This window comes from Brienomyrus brachyistius, chromosome 18, assembly GCF_023856365.1.
Source record: "Brienomyrus brachyistius isolate T26 chromosome 18, BBRACH_0.4, whole genome shotgun sequence".
NCBI classification, from domain to species: Eukaryota; Metazoa; Chordata; class Actinopteri; order Osteoglossiformes; family Mormyridae; genus Brienomyrus; species Brienomyrus brachyistius.
In genome coordinates this window covers 3,846,491-3,866,083 of record NC_064550.1, presented here as the reverse complement: position 1 = coordinate 3,866,083, position 19,593 = coordinate 3,846,491, and the positions used below count along the sequence as shown (strand labels likewise).

Genomic DNA, 19,593 nt, shown 5'->3' with positions numbered 1-19,593 from the left:
TTGGTCAACGATAGACCACATATACGACGCTAGTCCTGTACGATAATATTGGAGCTGGAAAAAGTCCTTTGGCCTAGCGACACTGTAGCCATCATAATGTCATAGCGCAAAGCATTACTCACATGTTTGTGGTGATACTGATGTAAACAAACCTACTACACAGCCAGTCGTATACAAGTATAGTACACATTACTTGATAATGATGATAAACAACTATGTTACTGATTTATGTGTATATACTGTACTTTTTTATCTATTTAGGCTATACCATATAGTCTGAGTGTGTAGTAGATTATACCATCTAGGTTTGTGTATGTACATTCTATGTTCCCACAACAACTTCATCACCTAACAACGCATTTCTCAAAATGTATCCCTGTCCTTAAGCGGCACACGACTGTAGTGAAACTACCCCAATACATTAGTTCTATTTTATATAGGCTGTGTATTTATCATATTATTCCTGCTTTTCATATAAGTTAGTGTTATTTTAGGCTTTATGTGTCATTTAGTATGGTGGGCTTGTTATTTTTTTGGGTAAAAATTTTCCCATATAAATTAATGGTAATTGCTTCTTCGCTTTACACCATTTTGGCTTACGAAAGGTTTCACAGGAACACTGTACTTTCATAAAGTGGGGGATACCTGTTCATATATTTAAGTAAAGTCAGATACACACACTCAGTAATATATACATATATATGTTTTGTTTTCATTAAAACCTTTTGTATTAAAGATGATAGAACATGTAAAATCAGCTCACACTCCCACCCTTTTCTGACTCAAACATATGCTATTATTTGACAGCAAATATTTCAAGTTATTTGTGCAATAGTGGATTCTTCTTGTTGAGGGATCTTGTTTTTAAATGTAGCTGTTGTTAATCATTTCTTAAGAGACAATTATAATAAATGCCTCTGCGTCTGACCTGTAACTACTAATAATGTCAAAATCTGGGACCTAAGCCTCTCATGATAACAGCTTGAGATCAAAAGTTTGAGAACAGATTAAAAATTAAATGGAGTATAATTCCTGAATGACCTTGTTCAAAGTTAATATTATGCTTATTCAGGTCTTATACCGTGTTAGTTGCTGTTATTTTCATTTTGTAATGTCAAGAGTTTGAACAAAAACAATTGCCCAATTACTCTGTACCTATTTCCATTGCAATTATTGAGTTCTGTCAATAATTATGCAGCGGTTATACAATTTTGGGCTGCTTGAGAATTCTGAGAGCAAAAGTAATTCTTTACATGGGTACGTTTCGATATCTGTCATGAATATTGTAATTATTATTAAAATCTCCTCTTATCTCAAAGTATCATAACTATACATATATAGTAAAATATTTTATTGAGTTAAATTGTTGGTTGAAGTGAATTTGTTGATACAATCAATAAATTCATTATTTTTCTTGGGCAGTGTCATTAGACATATTGGAAATCCATCCCAAGTTGCAAGCTGTCTGGAATGAGCCTAATCTTCAATTAGAATACCAATGGCCCCAGTTTTCCTGCCATATTTACAATTCCACACTGGCAGCCAAAGAAGTCACTCAATCCATTCATCCATCCATCCATTTTCTGTACCCAAATCAAACTATTTGCCCAAGCGAGACCTAAACTAATCACTCTGTCAGTGGTGCATCTATATATCTGTGTAGTATGAGATATGGTTGATAAGTGTCACAATGTCACATATGGGTTAAATGCAGAGGAGGCATTTCATTGTTGTGTGTCAACAATGACAATTGATCTCTAAATGTATGTGCAGGTTTGTATAAGATTATATTTACAGAAGTTTGCACACTCAAATTATGAGGATCATGTCCTGACTGTAATATTCCAGGTTATCTGGGCATGGTTTTTTAAGCCTTAATTGTGTGTTGATGTGAGATGGGTATGTGGTATGCAGCGTGTTACTTGCAGATCTGAGCGTCCAGCAGTCTCTACAGTATGTAGCTCACTTTGGTAAAGGGGATGGGCTCAGTCAGGGTAAATGAGGAATCCGGAGAAGGTGCTGTATTTGTTGGCATTTCCCCCATGGACCTTGCCCCCATCCAGTTGCACGCACACTTCGTCGCCCACGTCCAGGTGCAGGATCACACTGTTGGAGGCGTAGTCATAGTTCTGGTCTGCATCCTGAGCGATGGCACTGGCTCTCACCTGAGAGCATGAAATTAACAGAAGACAATGAGGTGTCATGCTTCTTTTGAATTCTCATGAGTTAATGGTTCCAAGATGAAGAAATTATTAATTTATTATGTTCAGATGTTGTTCATTTGGCTGGGGGACCCCTTACTGTAACCTCTACTGTTCTGAAAGTATAGGCGGAAGACTGTTAATCTCAGTTCAGTATTTCTGTCTTTTTCAGGGAAAACCAGTAATTAAATGATGTTGCTGCAATTGTTTAAAAGTTGATTACATGGATGATGTAAAGGGAGAAAATGGTGGTTTCTGACATTATACATTCAGAATTGACACAAGACCCTTCACTGTGGGTTCCAAACCAAGAATCTCCACACCATTGCTTCATTATAGGAAAACGGCTGTGATTCTAAGTAACTCCTCCGTGATTCAAAACAATGTGATTTGCATAATATTGAGTGGTTGTGAAACGAGACAGACAGCAATTACATTTATATGCAGAATGTGAGTCGCTCAATATTGACCCAGAGACCCCTCTGCTGGTGCCAAGTGACACCACTGAGAACCAAAATGGTCTTTGACTGCTAGGGCCGTTCTCTCAGGTCATAGTTGTCTAGTTCATTATTATATCCTCCCTCACTCAAAACCCAACAACAAAGTGCTTTTTATAACCACAATGATTTACAATAACAATTCTTGACAGCAAATCCTTTACTAGCACACCTGACCACAACCACACACTATCAAGGTGGAAAAAATGGAGTAGATATTTATCAGGTGCTGGCGATGTGGTGCTTGCTAATCATTAGTGCTACCCCATAACATTGACTTTCTGCTTTTTCATCCATTCTTTCTCATAGGTGCATGGTGCTTCCTGTTTTGGGTGAATTTTATGGCTATTCAGATATACATGCAAAAATTGGCCTTCCTTGCTAATTAGTCTGGATCTGCCTGCCAATTGGCCCTTCCCACTAGCATTATCCATATAGTCATCGTCCTTAAAATGAGAGGCTGGTCACGGAGTCTGCTTTTGACATGTAGCGTGTCGGCAGGCCAAGCATGTTTCTGTCGGGCTGAAGCAGCCTGATTAACAGCGCAAGGCAGTTGCTCTCCTGGGATCAGGCTTTGCAGTCTAGAGAAGTTACTGGCTGCTGTAATTACTAACTACACAGTGATACATGTAAGTTAATGGTTTCCTCTTCTGTAAGAATTGCGATTAATTAGGGCCATAGAATTCTGTGGTTAAATAAAATGACACAGTATTTGTAGTGTATTCAATTGAGGCTAAATTCAACAAGAAATCAGAAGGCATGATAAATCCAAATGCTCGAAAAACAACCACAATTGCATAAATCCACTGCAGTCAACAGACTTTCAAAATTTTGCCTCCTTTAAATACACATGAAAGTAAAACACGGTGAGAATGAATTGAATTGGCTGTTGTAAGTGACAATTACAAAATATTAGCTAACTAACGAAAGGAGAGGTCTTAGGGTGGTCTGTTTTGACACTACACTGGAAACTGATGCTACACTAATTTAACCTCCTTTACTTCTAGCGCACACATTTTCCCAGTTTTATTTGAAAATAAAGATTATGTGAAACAAACCTTGTTCTCTTAGAGATTTGGATAGGGCAGGCTTAATGTCAACCACTATGTCGATTAATAATGAAATGGGAGTGTAGTTCTGCCTGCTGTGCCACTCTGGGCCGACTTGATCTCCATTTGGGCCCTGAGCAAAGAGCCATAGGTCTGTCCCAGGGCATTTCATTATGGGAAGGTTGAGGTTCCATTTTATATGGAACCTTGCAATATAAGTAGAGCAACAGACTAGGGCGGGTGGGAGGTAAATTACATGAATGCCAGTTAGATGCTGGGATGCGGATATGAAGGGGTGAAGATGGCTGGTACTGGTTTGGTATAATTGAGGAATTAATAGAATTGGGGGTAGTGTGGTCCTTGGTTCAAATCCCACAACTGGCAGTTTGATTTTCCCATTAGGCCCTTAAGCAAGGTCCTTAACCCCAATCGCTCCACGGACTAGCTGACCCTCTTAGTCACTCTGGATAAAAGCATCTGCTACATTAACTGTTAATGATGCAGTATGAAGTCTTGTTTTTTTTTGCAGTATATTGACTGGCAATAAAGCAGACAGGATTCATTGGCAGTAATACAGAGAGACCTAGGAATGGAAACAAGGTAAAAGTAGCTCCTCAACTTACCTACGGGGCTTTGACTGTAGCAGGTGTGGCACAAAGGGGGCTGAAGGGGCCCTGGAAATTGAATCTATTGGACATGGAGACTTTTGGAAATGGACTTCAACACTTCAAATGACAAGGAGGAGGTTTCACTGAAATGCAGTAATATGCCCGGAATACCAAGAGTCAGTGTTTATAAAGGGATTGAGTCTATTTATCCAGTAATGTGACAGATCACCACTAAAGGGATATATTTTTTCTTTTGTAAAAGAGATGTTAAGTTTTTAGAGACAGTCCGTTATAATTAATGTATACAGTCAAAGATTTGGGTCAATAGTTTCTAAATAAATTTTACTGATACTTTTATTGATTAATAATCACCTTATCTACTACAATTCCCAAAACCAGAGTAACTAGAGAAAATTAATAATTATAAACAAAACACAGATTTCAAGGAACTGGAAATTTATGCTGCTCAGTTTTCTAAATTTTTTAATGGAGGTCCCATTGTGCGGTTATTTAAACATATTCGGAATGCTGATTGAAATTAGTGCACATTAATTTAAAACTGATATCAGGCAGCTGGAATGACCTGTGCGGTTACGTGAAAATAATCAACACCCATATGACATCTCTGAACCAATAAGAAAACAGTACTTACCAAAGCCACGGTATAATTGGAAGTCCATAGACACCTTAGGACAGGTGTGGGCAATTCTATCCGCAAAGGGCCGTGTGCATGCAGGTTTTCACTGCAGCTCCCTTATTAGATTACTAATTAGAGGACTGATTGGCTGAAGAATCCTCACACCTGGGTTTGAACAGCTGACCTAAAGATGATCTCAAAAACCTGCACACACACCGGCCCTTTGAGGATAAGACTGCCCACCCCTGCCCTAGGACTATAAGCAATTTTTTCTGGCCAGTTCACTATTTATTTTTAACTATAGCCCCTATTTAAACACTTGTTGAAAGTCGGTCTCAGTTTTATTGACAGAGCATTTACTTACAGAAATATGTTAATAAATGTGGCAGCCAGGGCCCATTTCCCATAAAGGCTAATTATACTTCTGTGGAAGTCTGTCTGCATCTCCTTCCAGGCAGACACTTTTTCCACACAGACACTGGTCTTTATGAAACACGTTCTGACATTTTTAGTGCTGCTGGGTGAAAGAACTTGACCTTTAAGAGATCTATTAAAAGAGTGTGTGACATGCAAAGAAGGAAAATAACGAGAAAGACAAAAGGTGTGGGCAGAAGAAGGGTATGTTAGTCTGGATTATAGACCTTGGAAATTACCAGTGAAATATGTAAAACTGTGACCAACAAGGAATTCAGGGAATGGGCACAAACAAATTGATTTACTGTGGCAAATAAATTAACAAGGGACTGAGGAGTGTCATATAAGAAGCTCGCATAGAGTATTAGACTTTACGTGTGCAGTTGAACAACATCCTTCTCTCTCAAAATATATTCAAAGGCTTGGTTCTACCACACTTAAGTCATATAAAATGCAACTTCTTATTTGCTCAACCTCCAGTCTGTACCTGACTGACATGTTAAGTAGAAGATTGTTGCCAAAGGGCTCACTTACTGTAAGTACCACTGTATTTTCCAGGACTGTAAACAGAGAAGCATGTACGTGCTTAAATCACAGAAACGTTACATTGCTAGGGTCTGACGCTATATGTCTGCATCTTACGGATGTATTTTGTGTTTGATGGTACCTTAAAATCTACACTAACACCCTGAGTATAACCCTGAGTAATCGATGCTTTTCATTCTGAGATACTCTCTTTTACTCTAAACCTAATGAATGCTAACTGAATCAATTCATTCAAAGATCACTAAGCAGTATTTTAAATTAAATTTTTAATAATTTTTAATTATTAAATAGAATTTTGCTCTGCAGCTCATTAATTAGACCATAATTATGGATACATACTACGTCAGTTATTGCAGAAAAAAATGTTACAAGATCCAGCGTATTATAACCAGACTTTGTTTTACAACAAACACACTTGTCGTCAAGAACATAAAAAGGTGATTCAAATGCATTGGTTGACTGTAAATTCAATATGTAGACATATTTGTTGGATCAGTCAGTTGCTTACATTTTATGTGATATTATTTCAGTCAATTTCAGTTATCTATCCTGACCACTGTTATTATACATCACAATACATACCTTTTGCCTATATACATACTATAGCTTTTCTTCCCACTACTGCTTTAGACAGTAGAAGCCTCAAATTATAACATGATGGGTGCCAGTACATAATAGTGTATGGTGTGTCTGTCTGCATTTTGCTTTTTATGCCTGTTACTTTTCAGGATATAGGATGGTTCATCCAGCAAGGTCTTACTGGCACTCCATTCATCTTCATCTGAAATGCAACTCGCAGAGCTTTTGTCTCTACTTCTTATTCAACGGCAGATGCAGTTTCCCTAATGAAAAGAATTTGTATTTCAAACGCTGGTGAACTGAAGGTTCATTCTTATTATATAAAGTCTGTATCAGATGAGGGGAAGAATGATTTTATCATTTTTGTAATTTTTAAATAATTTTTTAATAATGTCATGTGGTAAATTCAAGGTACAGATTCCTAGAGGCAGTAATACTAAAGAGACAAGCAGATGAAGTTCAGGACGAGTACTGCAGAGGCAAGAGTGGAGCTGAGGCAGCAGGAGACCTGGGTCTGGGTAACAGCTATACATCAGAAGTGTAACACTGAGCTTTTGGGATGCATGTCTTCATTTCTACAAGTTTTATAGAGACATCTGACAGCAAGGAGATCGGGGATTTGGTGACAATAACATGCCAGGGAGTAATCGGGTACAAGAAATATCGGCATAAATGCACGAGAGGAAGGTAAAGAAAAAAAAAAATCAAGGAACCACAGTAGAACAAGAACTGAAAAAAAAAATCAGGGAACTGGAGAATCGTGCAAGAGCCGACAGGAATGCAAATAAAAACATCACTGCTGATAAGCACAGCTATATTGACAGCTTGGTATCATTTTCATTGTTTATGAAAAAGCTTTTGTTAGGACTCTTTAAATGTTATCTGTTATGATGGTGTGGCAGCCTAGCTTGTTAACATCACTAGGAACATCTGAATCATGAAATCATCCACAGCACAGAAGAGGAACAGAATCCAGTGCACACCTTGGACTGGGACTTTGCAGATGACCTGGCTCTTTCATCCCATACTACAGTATATTATTCCATATTATAATGTAGAAAACATAACTGATCTGGTAGCAATCACTGCGCAAATTTTTCTTAACATTAAAAAAAAAGAGATCATGACCCTCACCAGGAGAAGCGAATGGAAAACGATGATGATTAACATAAGGAAGATGAAAATCCCCAAGGCTAACTACCAATACAGACTAGGTCAGATTGGATGCTGACAAAATACAAGACATGTCGTCCTTCACTGCACCTACCACGCCAATGTAATTAACAAGTAAGGCAAGGTGCCTATGAAAGCGCATGGATCAGCAAAGCAAGACCAGAATTTCCACAAGAAGTATCAGGGGCTCCAAGGAACTATCCCTGTAAACCAAGGTCACTAGCAGTAAATCAGTCTTATTTTATGGAGAACAACTACACTGCACTGCACTGCACTGCATCGCATCGTATCATATCGTGCCCTGTCCTGCCCGTTGTTTCCTTACTTGACCTGCAGGTGTCGCTTACCATCCCATTCCTCGTGTTTAAATCTTTCGTGATTATCAACCCTCACCTGTATCTTGTTACTCCTATACTCACCTATGTTTAATCTTAGTTACCTGTGTATATATGTGTCTGCCTTTGCGCTGATCTTTAGTGGTCATTACATGTGTTACCTACCAGTCTTTCTGTGATTATGGTAGCTGTTCTCGCTCGAGTTTCCTCTGCCTTTCCTCATGTGTATTTCCAGCCTTACAGTAGTTTATCCTTTTCTAACCTACCTGCCTTTGTTTTGATCCCTCGTGGTCCCATTTGTTTTGTGTGTGTGTGTGTGCTTGAGTTCTGCTTAAGTAAATTTCCTGTTTGACTGTAAGCTCTACTGTGGTTAGTCCTTCTGTCATGCTCCGCCGTGACACTGACAATTATCAAGGATCCTCCAGATATGCTAATCCAGCAATCAGTGAAAATGACCTTTCTTAGAGAACAAACCTTACTGGAGAAAAGGATTGGAAATACTTCCTGCAAGCCTGCAAACAACATCACTGGGCAGGTCCTGTCCTGGAATTGCCAAGGCAAGAAGAAGAGAGGGCGACCCAGTAACCCCTGATGCCGAAATTTCAAGGCAGACATCAGAAGGATGGGATATACATGGAGGCAGCTGTGAAGAAGATCTCAGGACCCAGGACCTCTTTGATAGCCTATGCTCCAGAAGGGGAAGTAGGTGTTAAGTGTCCGCATCAGATTCAAAACACTGATGCTTGCATACAAACCAAAAATGGTCTGGCACCATCCTACCTAAAAGACCTCATCACACCCCGCACTGCACCCCGATCTCTCCGATCCTCCAGCACTGCTCGACTGGTCCCACCACCCCTCAAGGCACAAGGACGACACACATCTCGGCTCTTCTCTGCCCTGGCACCTAGTTGGTGGAATGAACTCCCCCTAGATGTCAGAACAGCTGAATCCTTGAATGTCTTCAAGCGACAACTTAAAACATTCCTTTTTCAGAAATATCTGAAGTAGTACTTCTGTATTCTTACTCTGAGCTCTTTTCTTTATTTAAAATTTAAAAAAAGCACTTTCCCAACAGAGTATTCAGATAGATGGTATTTATAACCTGGGTCCTTATTGAGCTAGTATCGGAAAAATTCATTGTAGAGTCTTAAAGCACTTATGTAAGTCGCTCTGGCTAAGGGCATCTGCCAAATGCTGTAAATGTACATGTAAATGTGTTAGCAGTACTAATGTACTACACTTAAGAATACTACTGATCTACATAATATGTAAATTGTATACTTGAATGCTACCCTTTGCCTTTTTCAAGTTTATTACAGATTAGTTTCAGTTTTCATGGTGATTTGTTTGGAGACTTGCATACATCCTGCAGTACTGAGAGTAATGAAGCTTTGCAACTCAAACAAAGCTTGAGGGGTTGACAATGCTCTGTTAATGACTGCCTGGTATAACCTAGTATGATCACCACCAAGTATGGAATTATACAACCAAACTGTATTTTGTGGTTTCTTGGGCCAGGAATAACCTTTTCATGATTATCCTGGATGGCACAGCAATGTCATCATGCTGTTCACGCAATTAAAATGAAGCTTTAGTTCTGTATTCACAGAATGCATCACAGTAAACACACAAAGCCCATTTGTAAATATAGCAGTTCCTTTGGGGACTTTGTGTCATTTTCTATGATTCCAGGACAACCTCAAATCTTGATTTTCTTTTCCTGAATTCTTTTTTTTTTTTTTATTTATGCGAAGGATTGGCTACAGTCAGTGATGTTTGTTTACTATTGGGCATTATTTTTCCATCAGTGGAATAGATGAGCTAGATTATGATTGAAATTAGTGAGATTTTGGGTAAGGTGTTAGGGCAAGTGAAACCTTATGCACAATTGCAGACAAGAGAGTTTATGTCTGGTTAAATAATTGAATAATCTAAAAAAAAAATAATTAATCAGTGTTCAGTGTTCATCAGTGTTCATTTTAGGGTGGGGGGGAAGGGTATGATATTTCATCTAAAAGCAATGAATGATTTAACAGGGGGAGATGGCTGGAATGACAATACCTTGGTATACAACATGAACCTAATGAGCAGCAAAACTTCTCTTCTGATCTCCATAAGATGCATTCATTGGAAAAAAAAACCCAGAAAACTCCAAAATGATTCATTCAGTGTTAAAAGCAGTACAAATTTTCATAGACTTGCCAGTGAAATGGTGAGCTTCACTAATTTTACTCACGGGGAGAGGAAATACTATATATTTTTCCTTAGGTATATATGGTAGTGCCATTTCTGGCCTTGAATATGAGCTTAGGGAATACAATACATTTGTGTATGACCCCGTACAGACCTTATGCATGAGCTTCACATGCTCTTTAATTTCTCTCAGCCAATCCACCTGATCTGTGCTTTTCCTTCCTGTAGAGTTGTCTGTCGAGCGGACCCTTTCTAACATTAATTAGTCTTCTGGGATCGGAAGACTGGGTGACAAGCTCTGTCAATTACGCGTTCCTTCTTTATTTTTGTCAGGTGTAAAGTGACAGTTTCTGCAGATGTGTTGCCCTCTATTAGTATTCAAGGTCACATTATAGCTACTAATGAATCTGCCTACTTTTGCCCACACTAATAAAAGGAGAAATTGGTGAAATATCATGATTTCATATATTTTCACTGTATATTGCAGTTTATAACTATAGAACAATGTCTATTTTTGTTTCTGCTAATAACGATTTGTATTGTTTTTCAGTTTCTGATGTGTGGATCACAATCGGCAGTTTCACCCCCGTTTGTCATAATACCATACGCCCAGGGACGGATTACGGACCGGGCCAGCGGGGCCGCTGCCCAGGGGCCCTTGGGGTGCAGGGGCCCGTGGGGCCCCTAGCCCAAAACAATTTGCAACGCTTATCAACAATGTATTTTCTTTTGTCTATTTTAGAGGGCCTACATTCTTTGATCCTCTGCCTACAAGGGCCCCTGACCCTATAGGGAGGGCGTTTGGCTGCCAAGGGCCCTTGAATTGTGGTGGTTGTGGTGGTGGTGCTGGTGGTGGTGGTGGGCCCTCGCGAACGTTTTGCCCAGGGGCCCACACAACCCATAATCAGTCCCTGCATACGCCTCTTTGAACCATGGCTTCATCGGAAATAGAGTGATTTCTTTTATAATTGTATACTTGCAGTTTTCTAATACAATTTGTTCCATAGATTCAGAAATCTGTTTTGGTATTTTTCTGGTAAATTTGGTACTGGTTCACTAATAGGACCACATTGAAATACTGACAGTTATGCAATAACATTTTGGATGTTGTAAATCACCTTAGCTGAGCAATTCTGAAGAGTCAACCAGTAACAGTGGTATTCTAATTAACTGTGGTCCAGTGTCAGTAGCAGAACAATTCTGAATGGGGGGGGGGGACTATCTATGCTGTTGTTTAAAGACACTGACACCAAACCAGACCTAAAAGAACACAATACACTACTCATTATTGCAGGACAGCAGCATGCCACAGAAAGTGAGAGACAGGTCAGCTGTGCTGCAGCACCAAACAGACAGCAGCAATGCTGGCAAAAGGCACAGAAAGCAGTTCAGTACAGGTGAGTTTCATGTACAAATTTCTCCCTAGATCTCCTTGGTCTATGGCCGCACAAATCCTATAGGCTAATGCTAAAATATTGTCAGAAATACCAGTTTGTACCTTTGACGATACAATTGGGGCTGTACCCTCACGGGTCTGCCAATTGTACCCCAGCTGTACATAAATGTACCTTTTAGTATAATTTAAAGTACAGAATTGGACGCTGAGGAACATTTATATACCATTTGGGGTACATTGATGTTGTTAGTACCTCAGAGAACGTAACTGTACCAGGGCTGTACCTTTTTTTTCTGGTGTTTTTTTCTGGTAAAACTTCATTCGTCTTTTAAAAAGCTGAATCTGTCAATCTAGGTGTGAAATCGCCTCAGAGCCAACCTACTTAACCCAGCTGCTTAACCCATTTAGGTGCACGGTGTATAGGCTGTTGGGTTCCTGTGTCACATCACTTGCCACCTGATTGTATAAAATCACAAACTATCATTCGACTCCAACAATCAGCCCCCCCCCCATCTACCACCTCTTAAAGATACAGCATTTTATTGCATCTGGTTATTCATTGAAATGTGAATTTCTTATATTTTTTAATGATGCTTTAATGGGATAATCTTTTGTGGCGTCTTTGGGTGCCGACACTGCTGAGGGCTATAAAATGGTAAATGTAATGCTATTTCATTGTGCCTTTGCCCTTTAAGGACTATAAAATGCATAATTTACATTGCACCATCATCCCTTAATACACAATGTTTTTTCATCTTATCTCTTTTGAAGAGAATTCAGCTAAAATGTAAGAATCCCTTTCATTCGAGAGATTACAGTACTGTATAATAATGTATAATGTACTTTCTTATTACTGCATTTAATTTTTTGGTAATTTCTTACTCTGCATACAGTAATTTATCAATTACCATATGTAAGTACATTAAAATCCTGTACTTTAGGCTATCCATGGTCCTGGAACGTATCACTTGCACATATAAGGGGAGCTACTGTGTAAGGTTTTCAGTGAGTACTTTGTTTAGAGCAGATCTTAAATAATAATTAATTAAACCCAGCTCCTGTTCTTCTGCCTGTCTCTTACCTTTCAGCCCCATTCTGTCTAATCCCTAGTGTGCTTTACCTGTTCCCTGAACTACTGCTTAGCACAGTGGGCTGGTCATGGGTTTCAGGCTGCTCAGGGACTACTTTCATCTGTTTATTTATATTAATTGGTTTTGTTCCACAGTGTTTGTTTTCATTTCTGTTTTCCTGTTCACTTCTGGTCCAGTTTGCATTATTTTGTTCTCTAAGTCATCAGTGTTGGTTAGTGTTTTCTAGGGTTAGAGTTTCTAGTATTCCCTAGTTCTTTGCTTGTTAATTGTTCCACTTGTTGCTCATTGTCCTGCTCCTGTTGTGATTGGTTTATTTGGTTTATGAGTTACACCTGTCCCTTGTTTGCCCCGAGTATCTGTGTGTATTTAAGTGTCTGTTCTTGTTTCATTTGTTGATGCTTTATTGTAGTTGTATGTCTGTGAATTGGATGCCTGTGCTAATGTTGTTCTGTTTCGTTTCCCAAGTTCTGCTCCCTATGTGTGTTGTGGTTTATTTAGTCTCTTAATCAGTGTTTTTTCCCATTTAGCTCTGACCCCTCATGGTCCTTTTGTTTTGTAGTTTATCCCAGTGTGTCCTGTTTTCTTTAATAAAACCCCTTTAGTCTCTGAGCTGCAAGTGGATCGTCCACCTTTTTCCTGCCCGCACCGTGCCATGCTGCAACAGTCAGTGATAGCCCTGCCCTACAGTCCTTTACCTGTACATATGATGGCAGCCAGCTACTTTTGATAGAGAATATGCAAACACCGATATTCATTAATCACACGTATATTTATGCTGTTTCTCCACTATCACGCTAAGCCAAAATATAAGCAAAACAATAAAAACTTTACTGTTGGTCTTCCATCTTATATTTATAAAGAAACTTTCATTAATTCATCTTCCAATTGGCTATCTTGGTCAGGTTCCCAGACATCACAAATACTGGCCAATAACTAAATGAAAAATAATAATACAATTACTGTTATATAATGTTGTATTTATGGTGGGAAAAGGTGGCATATTTAATCAATTATAATTATCATTTGAAGCTGAAAGGGATGAAATGGAAGGAAGGCTTTAAAGTATTTGGTATTTGTTATAACGGCATGAAAAGGGAATGATTTTCCTGTGGGGTCATGTAGTGCTATGAGTTATTCAACTACTTCAAGGTCTCTAACAAATCAGAGTTTTCTTTGCCATAAATATACTGGCTTGATTCTATTCTGGCTTAGTTTACTAATGGAAAAACAGCATTTGTTGCTTGACTGAAACATCACTATACTCACTAACTCATGGGTCACAAATGAAATTGTTAAGTTGATCTTAGGACATGAGAAATGAACACAAAAACACAGTCTGACATCAAAATCACAGACACAGAATCATGACAAGTGATGTCTGCCATATAAAATATTCACATAAATACTAGAAATGTAGTAAAATGACACAGAAGTACACAGACGCATTCAGTATGTCATCCTGACCTGTCCATTCTTCTTCAAGTCGGCCCACATGCTGGTTCCATCCCCTCCTCTCATCAGAACGTGGTAAGTGAAGTAATAGGTGCCAGGCAGGGGACAGGTGAACTTTCCGGTTGTGGGTTCATAGTAATTGCCCACATTGGTGACTACATCATCAAACTTAAGCACCTCACTGCCTTCATGTTGCTTCCTCAGACCAGCATAGAAGGCGATCTTTGGACTGTAAGTATGCGTGTAGCCACCGGGGCCAGGTCCTGGGAGTCCAGGTGGGCCGGGCTTGCCTGGTTCTCCAGGGGGCCCGGCTGGGCCAGGGAGGCCTGGAGGTCCACGAAATCCTTGCTTCCCCCTTCGGCCTATGAAATCTGGTGCTGGGGAGACTGCAGCAAGTTCCTGGCTGTTCTGTGTCACTGTGTATCGATCACACACCATCTTGCAACTCCCCAACATTTCATAGTGGGTGCCACTACCGAGACTTCCTGATTTTGTGTTGTGAACCAAGAGGGGAATGGCGACCAATAGCACCAGAACCATGGCTACACCGACAGCAGCCCCAATGGTATGTTTTCGGCAGCTCAGCCAGGAGGCAGCCAGCGTGAAAAAGATTTCCTTGCCTTGAGACGTAATGGTGCTGGCTGGACCTAACCACGTGCACAGAGTGGCCCAAAGACCGTCATATGAGACAATATAGAAATGGAGGAATGAGACATGGAATTGGCAGACGAAGTAAAGAAAAATATAGCTAAAAAAACAGATATAAAATGTCAACAGAGAGAAAATATAGAGATTATCAAAGAAGGGGGGTGAAAAATTGAGGATGAAAGTGAAGTGAAAAGGTATGGATTGAGGACTGATGAGACAACCTGTAAAGGTCTGGTGAAAGTATAGGACAAAAATATAGGTTAATAGGTGGAGAAGCGGGAACTCCAATGAAATAGTGAGGCAAGCTGTTTTAGGCAAACGGGGAAAATGGATGTTTTGTGAGATGCTGCAAAAATCAGTGAAAAAAATCCTCAGTTAAGTGTGTCCAAAATGTCCATTTCTCCATTTCCTTATCTTACCTTCTCCACTTAATTGCTACCTTCTTTAAAAGACACAACTCCTTACTCTGCTACTTCCAGCATCAACTTCTCCTTGGTATTGTCTTTTTCAGGCTTTGTGAGATATCTGCTATTTCCTTTCCAGCCAAAGGTACTGGGGTATTGTTGGTTGTAGCAAGAAGATCTGGGGTAAGACAAGCTCTTGAGATAGTGGTCGTGTTAAACCGTTACTATTTCCATATTGTTCGTATTAAATTACACGGTGATTAAATTACCAAGTTAAGTATAGATTACAATATAAACATGAATTCATTTCATGGGATCCGTTTTGGCCGTGTTTTTTTTCCAAAAAGGGGAGAAAACAAAACCAAAAAGTAAAATTTAAAAATATTTTGCGAGATTATTTACTATTTCACCTCGGTTCTTTTTGGCGGGACCCCTGCTGGAGTGCGAAGCAGAGTACAATTCGGATGATGGTTGTCGCCGAATCCTTCAGTCGCGTGTCTTTTACTTTTTATCTTTCAGTCCTTCATAATAGCACATCTTGTGGAACCTTAAATCCCCACACGTTGAGGAAAAATAGGAACATATTAATAAAATCCCACACTGTTAATTGTTTCATATTAAATATTATAACTAGCCTTTCTATGCATTTGAATAATACATATTTAAAATAATGTTGTTCAAAATTATACGTGTTATAAAAAGCGATTAACGTAATGAAGAGAATAATCGCTCCACAACTGCTTTGAGTCACTTAGGAAGATATAGACAAGGCTAAGCCATTCCGTTAGGGAAGCATAATCATCAAAGAAAAAGAAAATCCACAAGTGCCTAAATGTTTAGATGTAAACAGACCCTCACTTTTCCATCTTGTACAATTAAATGAATGTTGCGTATATTCTAAAAGCTTATAAAACATAATACTTACTTAGATCGTTGCTATTCAAATAGTTATTGTTTCAATTAAAAAACTGAAACGTGCGTTTTTGTTTTATTTATATTGTTCAAGTAGTAAAGAGATGCATTTACATGAAGTATAAAAGTAAAAATGACACACCTATTTTACTTGTTTCAAGAAAAAAGAGAAACGAGAGATATAATTTATGAATTGGTTTAAATTTACCTCTGTTAATTTCTTATGCGTAATTCTCCCATATTCACGCAGAGCACCAAATCACTCATACCAAGCATCCATATTACTTTAAACGGATAACAAACTGTCTTACCTATTCACTGTCTGCATGTACGTATAGCGACGATCTTTCTCCTGTCTCCTTCCTTTCTTGCCAGTGCGCTGCAAACACTCGAAGGCTCGTCTAAAAGAGAAACGAACGCAGATATATTGTTGAGCGACTTGAGAGGAGGAGAACGTGGAAGTGTAAAACAGGTTGTGGAGAAATCCCGAGCTATGATCGATGCAGCAGCTGCCTAATACATACATACACACACACACACACACACACACATATGCAGCCGCGGGAAAAAATTAAGACACCACAGCAAGTTTTTTCTTCATTCTTCTCAATTTATGGGTGTGCGTCTGTGAAAAGAAAATAACTATATATATAAATGTTCTTCACTGTTTCATATAAATAAAGGGCTTCTTCCTTGCTTTATGGGGCTTCAGTCCTGCTTGTAGAAGCTTGATACAAACTGTACTAGGAGTGCACTTCACAACCTGCACTTAATGTTTCCCATTCCTTTTGAAGGCTACTTGATGTCATCCTACAATTCATGAGAAAGTGTGGAATAAACTGACAGTCATCTCTGGCATTAGAACGTCGCTTCTGCCCTTTGCCGGCTGGTTATTGCCAGTGTCTCCTGCTTCACCTTGCTCATGTGTACTGCTGTCTTAGAAATTCTGACCCTGAAAGCAACCTGCTGCTCAGCGTAGCCTTCGGCCAGCAGAACCATGATTAAGCCAGGATTTTTAAATGCAGATTTGTTTAAAAACATGGCTGTATGTATTTTTGTAGCTATGGGAAATGTATATTTTATTTACAGTCAAACCTCCCTTATCCGGACCTCCAACATTGGAGGGGAAGGGGACGTGGAGTAAGGGAAGGACAGGGTGCGATGGACAAGGGAACAAGTAGACAAAAGGGTATTTTTTTTATATATTTTTCTGTTTTTATTGACTCGCCACGGATACAGAACAAATAAACCTGGTGCAAAAGGACTCAGAAGTGACTATAGCAAAAACAATAAACAAAATGAAATCCAGCTTCCGAACGCAACCCAAAGCTAACTTATCTAAGTGCAGAGAAAACAAAAACACAACGACAAATTCTACACCTTACTCCCTATTCAAACAACAGCATACAACATCCATCCATCCATCTTCCAAACCGCTTATCCTACTGGGTCGCGGGGGGGTCCGGAGCCTATCCCGGATTATGAAATAACATCCTATTATAAACCCTACACCTCATAAATATCATGTAGTTTGTATGTGTACTGTACTGTTCATGTATTTCTAAGTTACGGGTATTTCTTACTTACTGGCACCTCAGTCCCATTCTGCCCGGATAAGGGAGGTTTGACTGTATATTCGACGTTAAATTAAAAATTAGTGTACCAGGATGATGTATTCATTAGAATATTTTTCAAATGACTAAATGAATTGGTAGCCACCAAAAAATGGGTACGAATTAAGTAACTGTCACGGGAGACGGCAGCGATCGCGGGCAGAGCGGCGATCGTGCGGGCAGGAAGTAGGCAAGGCAAACAGAGTACGGGGTATACGGGGATTTAATGAAGGCAAGGCAGGACAGGACATGGGCATCGACAACATCAATGACGGACGAAGGACTAAGGTAAGACACGGACTGAAATACACTGGACTGATTGAAAAGAAGCAGACACAGCTGGGTACAATCGGGAAAGAACACGTGGGTAATCCGGGGGCGTGGCACACAGGAGGAGCGGACGAACCGGGCATGACAGTAACAATCCTTATTATTGAATGGGAGAAATATGAATAATGTAATTTCTTTGTATTTTTTCATGTAAAAGTTGCCACCATGATCCTGCATACTTGGACAGCTGTGAGATTTTTTTTCATGCCTTAGTGTAGCCTACCATCTAGAGTGAAATTAGGCCTTGTTCCAACGTATACAGGTGTAACACAATATAAAAAGCCATTTAGATAATTGTGAGTTAAAACAGAGATTGCATGTAGTTCATAATTACTTATTTGGACTAAAAAGTGTGTGTTTGGCTATTATTTATGAGAAATAAATAGGGGAATAAGTTATGTTTCCAGCTTATATTGTAGTGATATTCGTTAGAACTGAATTTTGGGAAATGTACTGTATACAAGTTTTATTTGTTTAAATTTCTTTTACAATTTTTCTAATGTAATCATTTCATTATAAAAGTGAAATGTATGGCGTAAACTTTACTATCCTAAAGTGTGGATGTAAAATATAATTTATTTTAGTATGATTTGTATGCACCGAACTACTGTTAAATTGAAAGGTCACGGACTGCGCGGGAGCGAAAACTGGGAAGGCGGACGCGATCTCCGTGTTCACTGCATTAGAGAGGGAAGGCAGAACGTGACTAACGTTTTCTCTGTATGAATATACATTAATTAATTAATTTGCTGAGACTGCGCAGAGTTTGCATTTGTGAGAGTTAACGTGAGCGAACTCGGCGGAGCTTTAGTAGTTAGCCACTCATGCTAACGAACCACATGGCAGGGCGGATGGATCAGGGCTAGACAGGAGACAGTAGAGACGCTCAGTATGTCGTATGTCATCAACAATACCTTGTGTTGGAGAATCGTAGGGCTTGGTCTTTTAAGGTGCCATCCCAGGTGTCTTGGATCCCCGCTGACTGCCCAGTGTGCAAGTGAGGGGCGATGTGACAGATGGCCAATCAGAAACCCTATTAGCAGTTCTGCCAGGCTAAAAACCGCTAACGTAAACAGCAAACGGTGCACATTCTGATGTTAAACAAAGTAGATAATAGTGCCAAAATCTCAGTTTTCCCTGTATTCACATCGGCACCAAAAACAGAGTTTCTGAAAATCTTCACTCTGGACAGACTTTTACAAAAGTTCCATTTTCAGTGACCTAAAAAGTTTGTATGTGAACGAAAGGCAAAAACACCAAGATAAGGCTATGTTTTTTTTTTAAAAAAAAAAAACGCCATTTGTGTGTGTGGACAGGAGCTTACTCTCTTGCTAGCAACCTCTGTTTTTCTCTCATTTTAAGTTACAGTTTCTAAAAATTGCTAACAAGTGTTTACCTGTGCTTAAGATAGTCCTACTTTTTCTAAACTGTAAACACAGCAATGCCCTGACATCACGCTATTAGTGAAATTAATTTTCTGCTCAAACCACATTTTGCTCATTAAATACCAAC

General features: G+C 39.3%; 1 protein-coding gene and 1 long non-coding RNA gene across 2 annotated transcripts; both read right to left on the bottom strand.

The window, feature by feature from the left end:
• Positions 1 to 1,187: 1,187 nt before the first annotated feature.
• On the bottom strand, positions 1,188 to 15,177 carry LOC125712560 (complement C1q-like protein 4). Its single transcript, XM_048982744.1, has 2 exons — positions 14,187 to 15,177; positions 1,188 to 2,165 (listed from the first exon to the last, which is right to left on the bottom strand). The coding sequence occupies exons 1-2, from the start codon at positions 14,712 to 14,714 to the stop codon at positions 1,986 to 1,988; spliced, it is 708 nt and encodes a 235-aa protein (XP_048838701.1). The 5' UTR covers positions 14,715 to 15,177; the 3' UTR covers positions 1,188 to 1,985.
• Positions 15,178 to 15,582: 405 nt separating this feature from the next.
• Positions 15,583 to 19,265, bottom strand: LOC125712564 (uncharacterized). The gene is made up of 3 exons (XR_007383343.1): positions 18,996 to 19,265; positions 16,450 to 16,539; positions 15,583 to 15,773 (listed from the first exon to the last, which is right to left on the bottom strand). It is a non-coding gene; the product is annotated as an uncharacterized LOC125712564 (long non-coding RNA).
• Between the last annotated feature and the right edge of the window lie 328 nt (positions 19,266 to 19,593).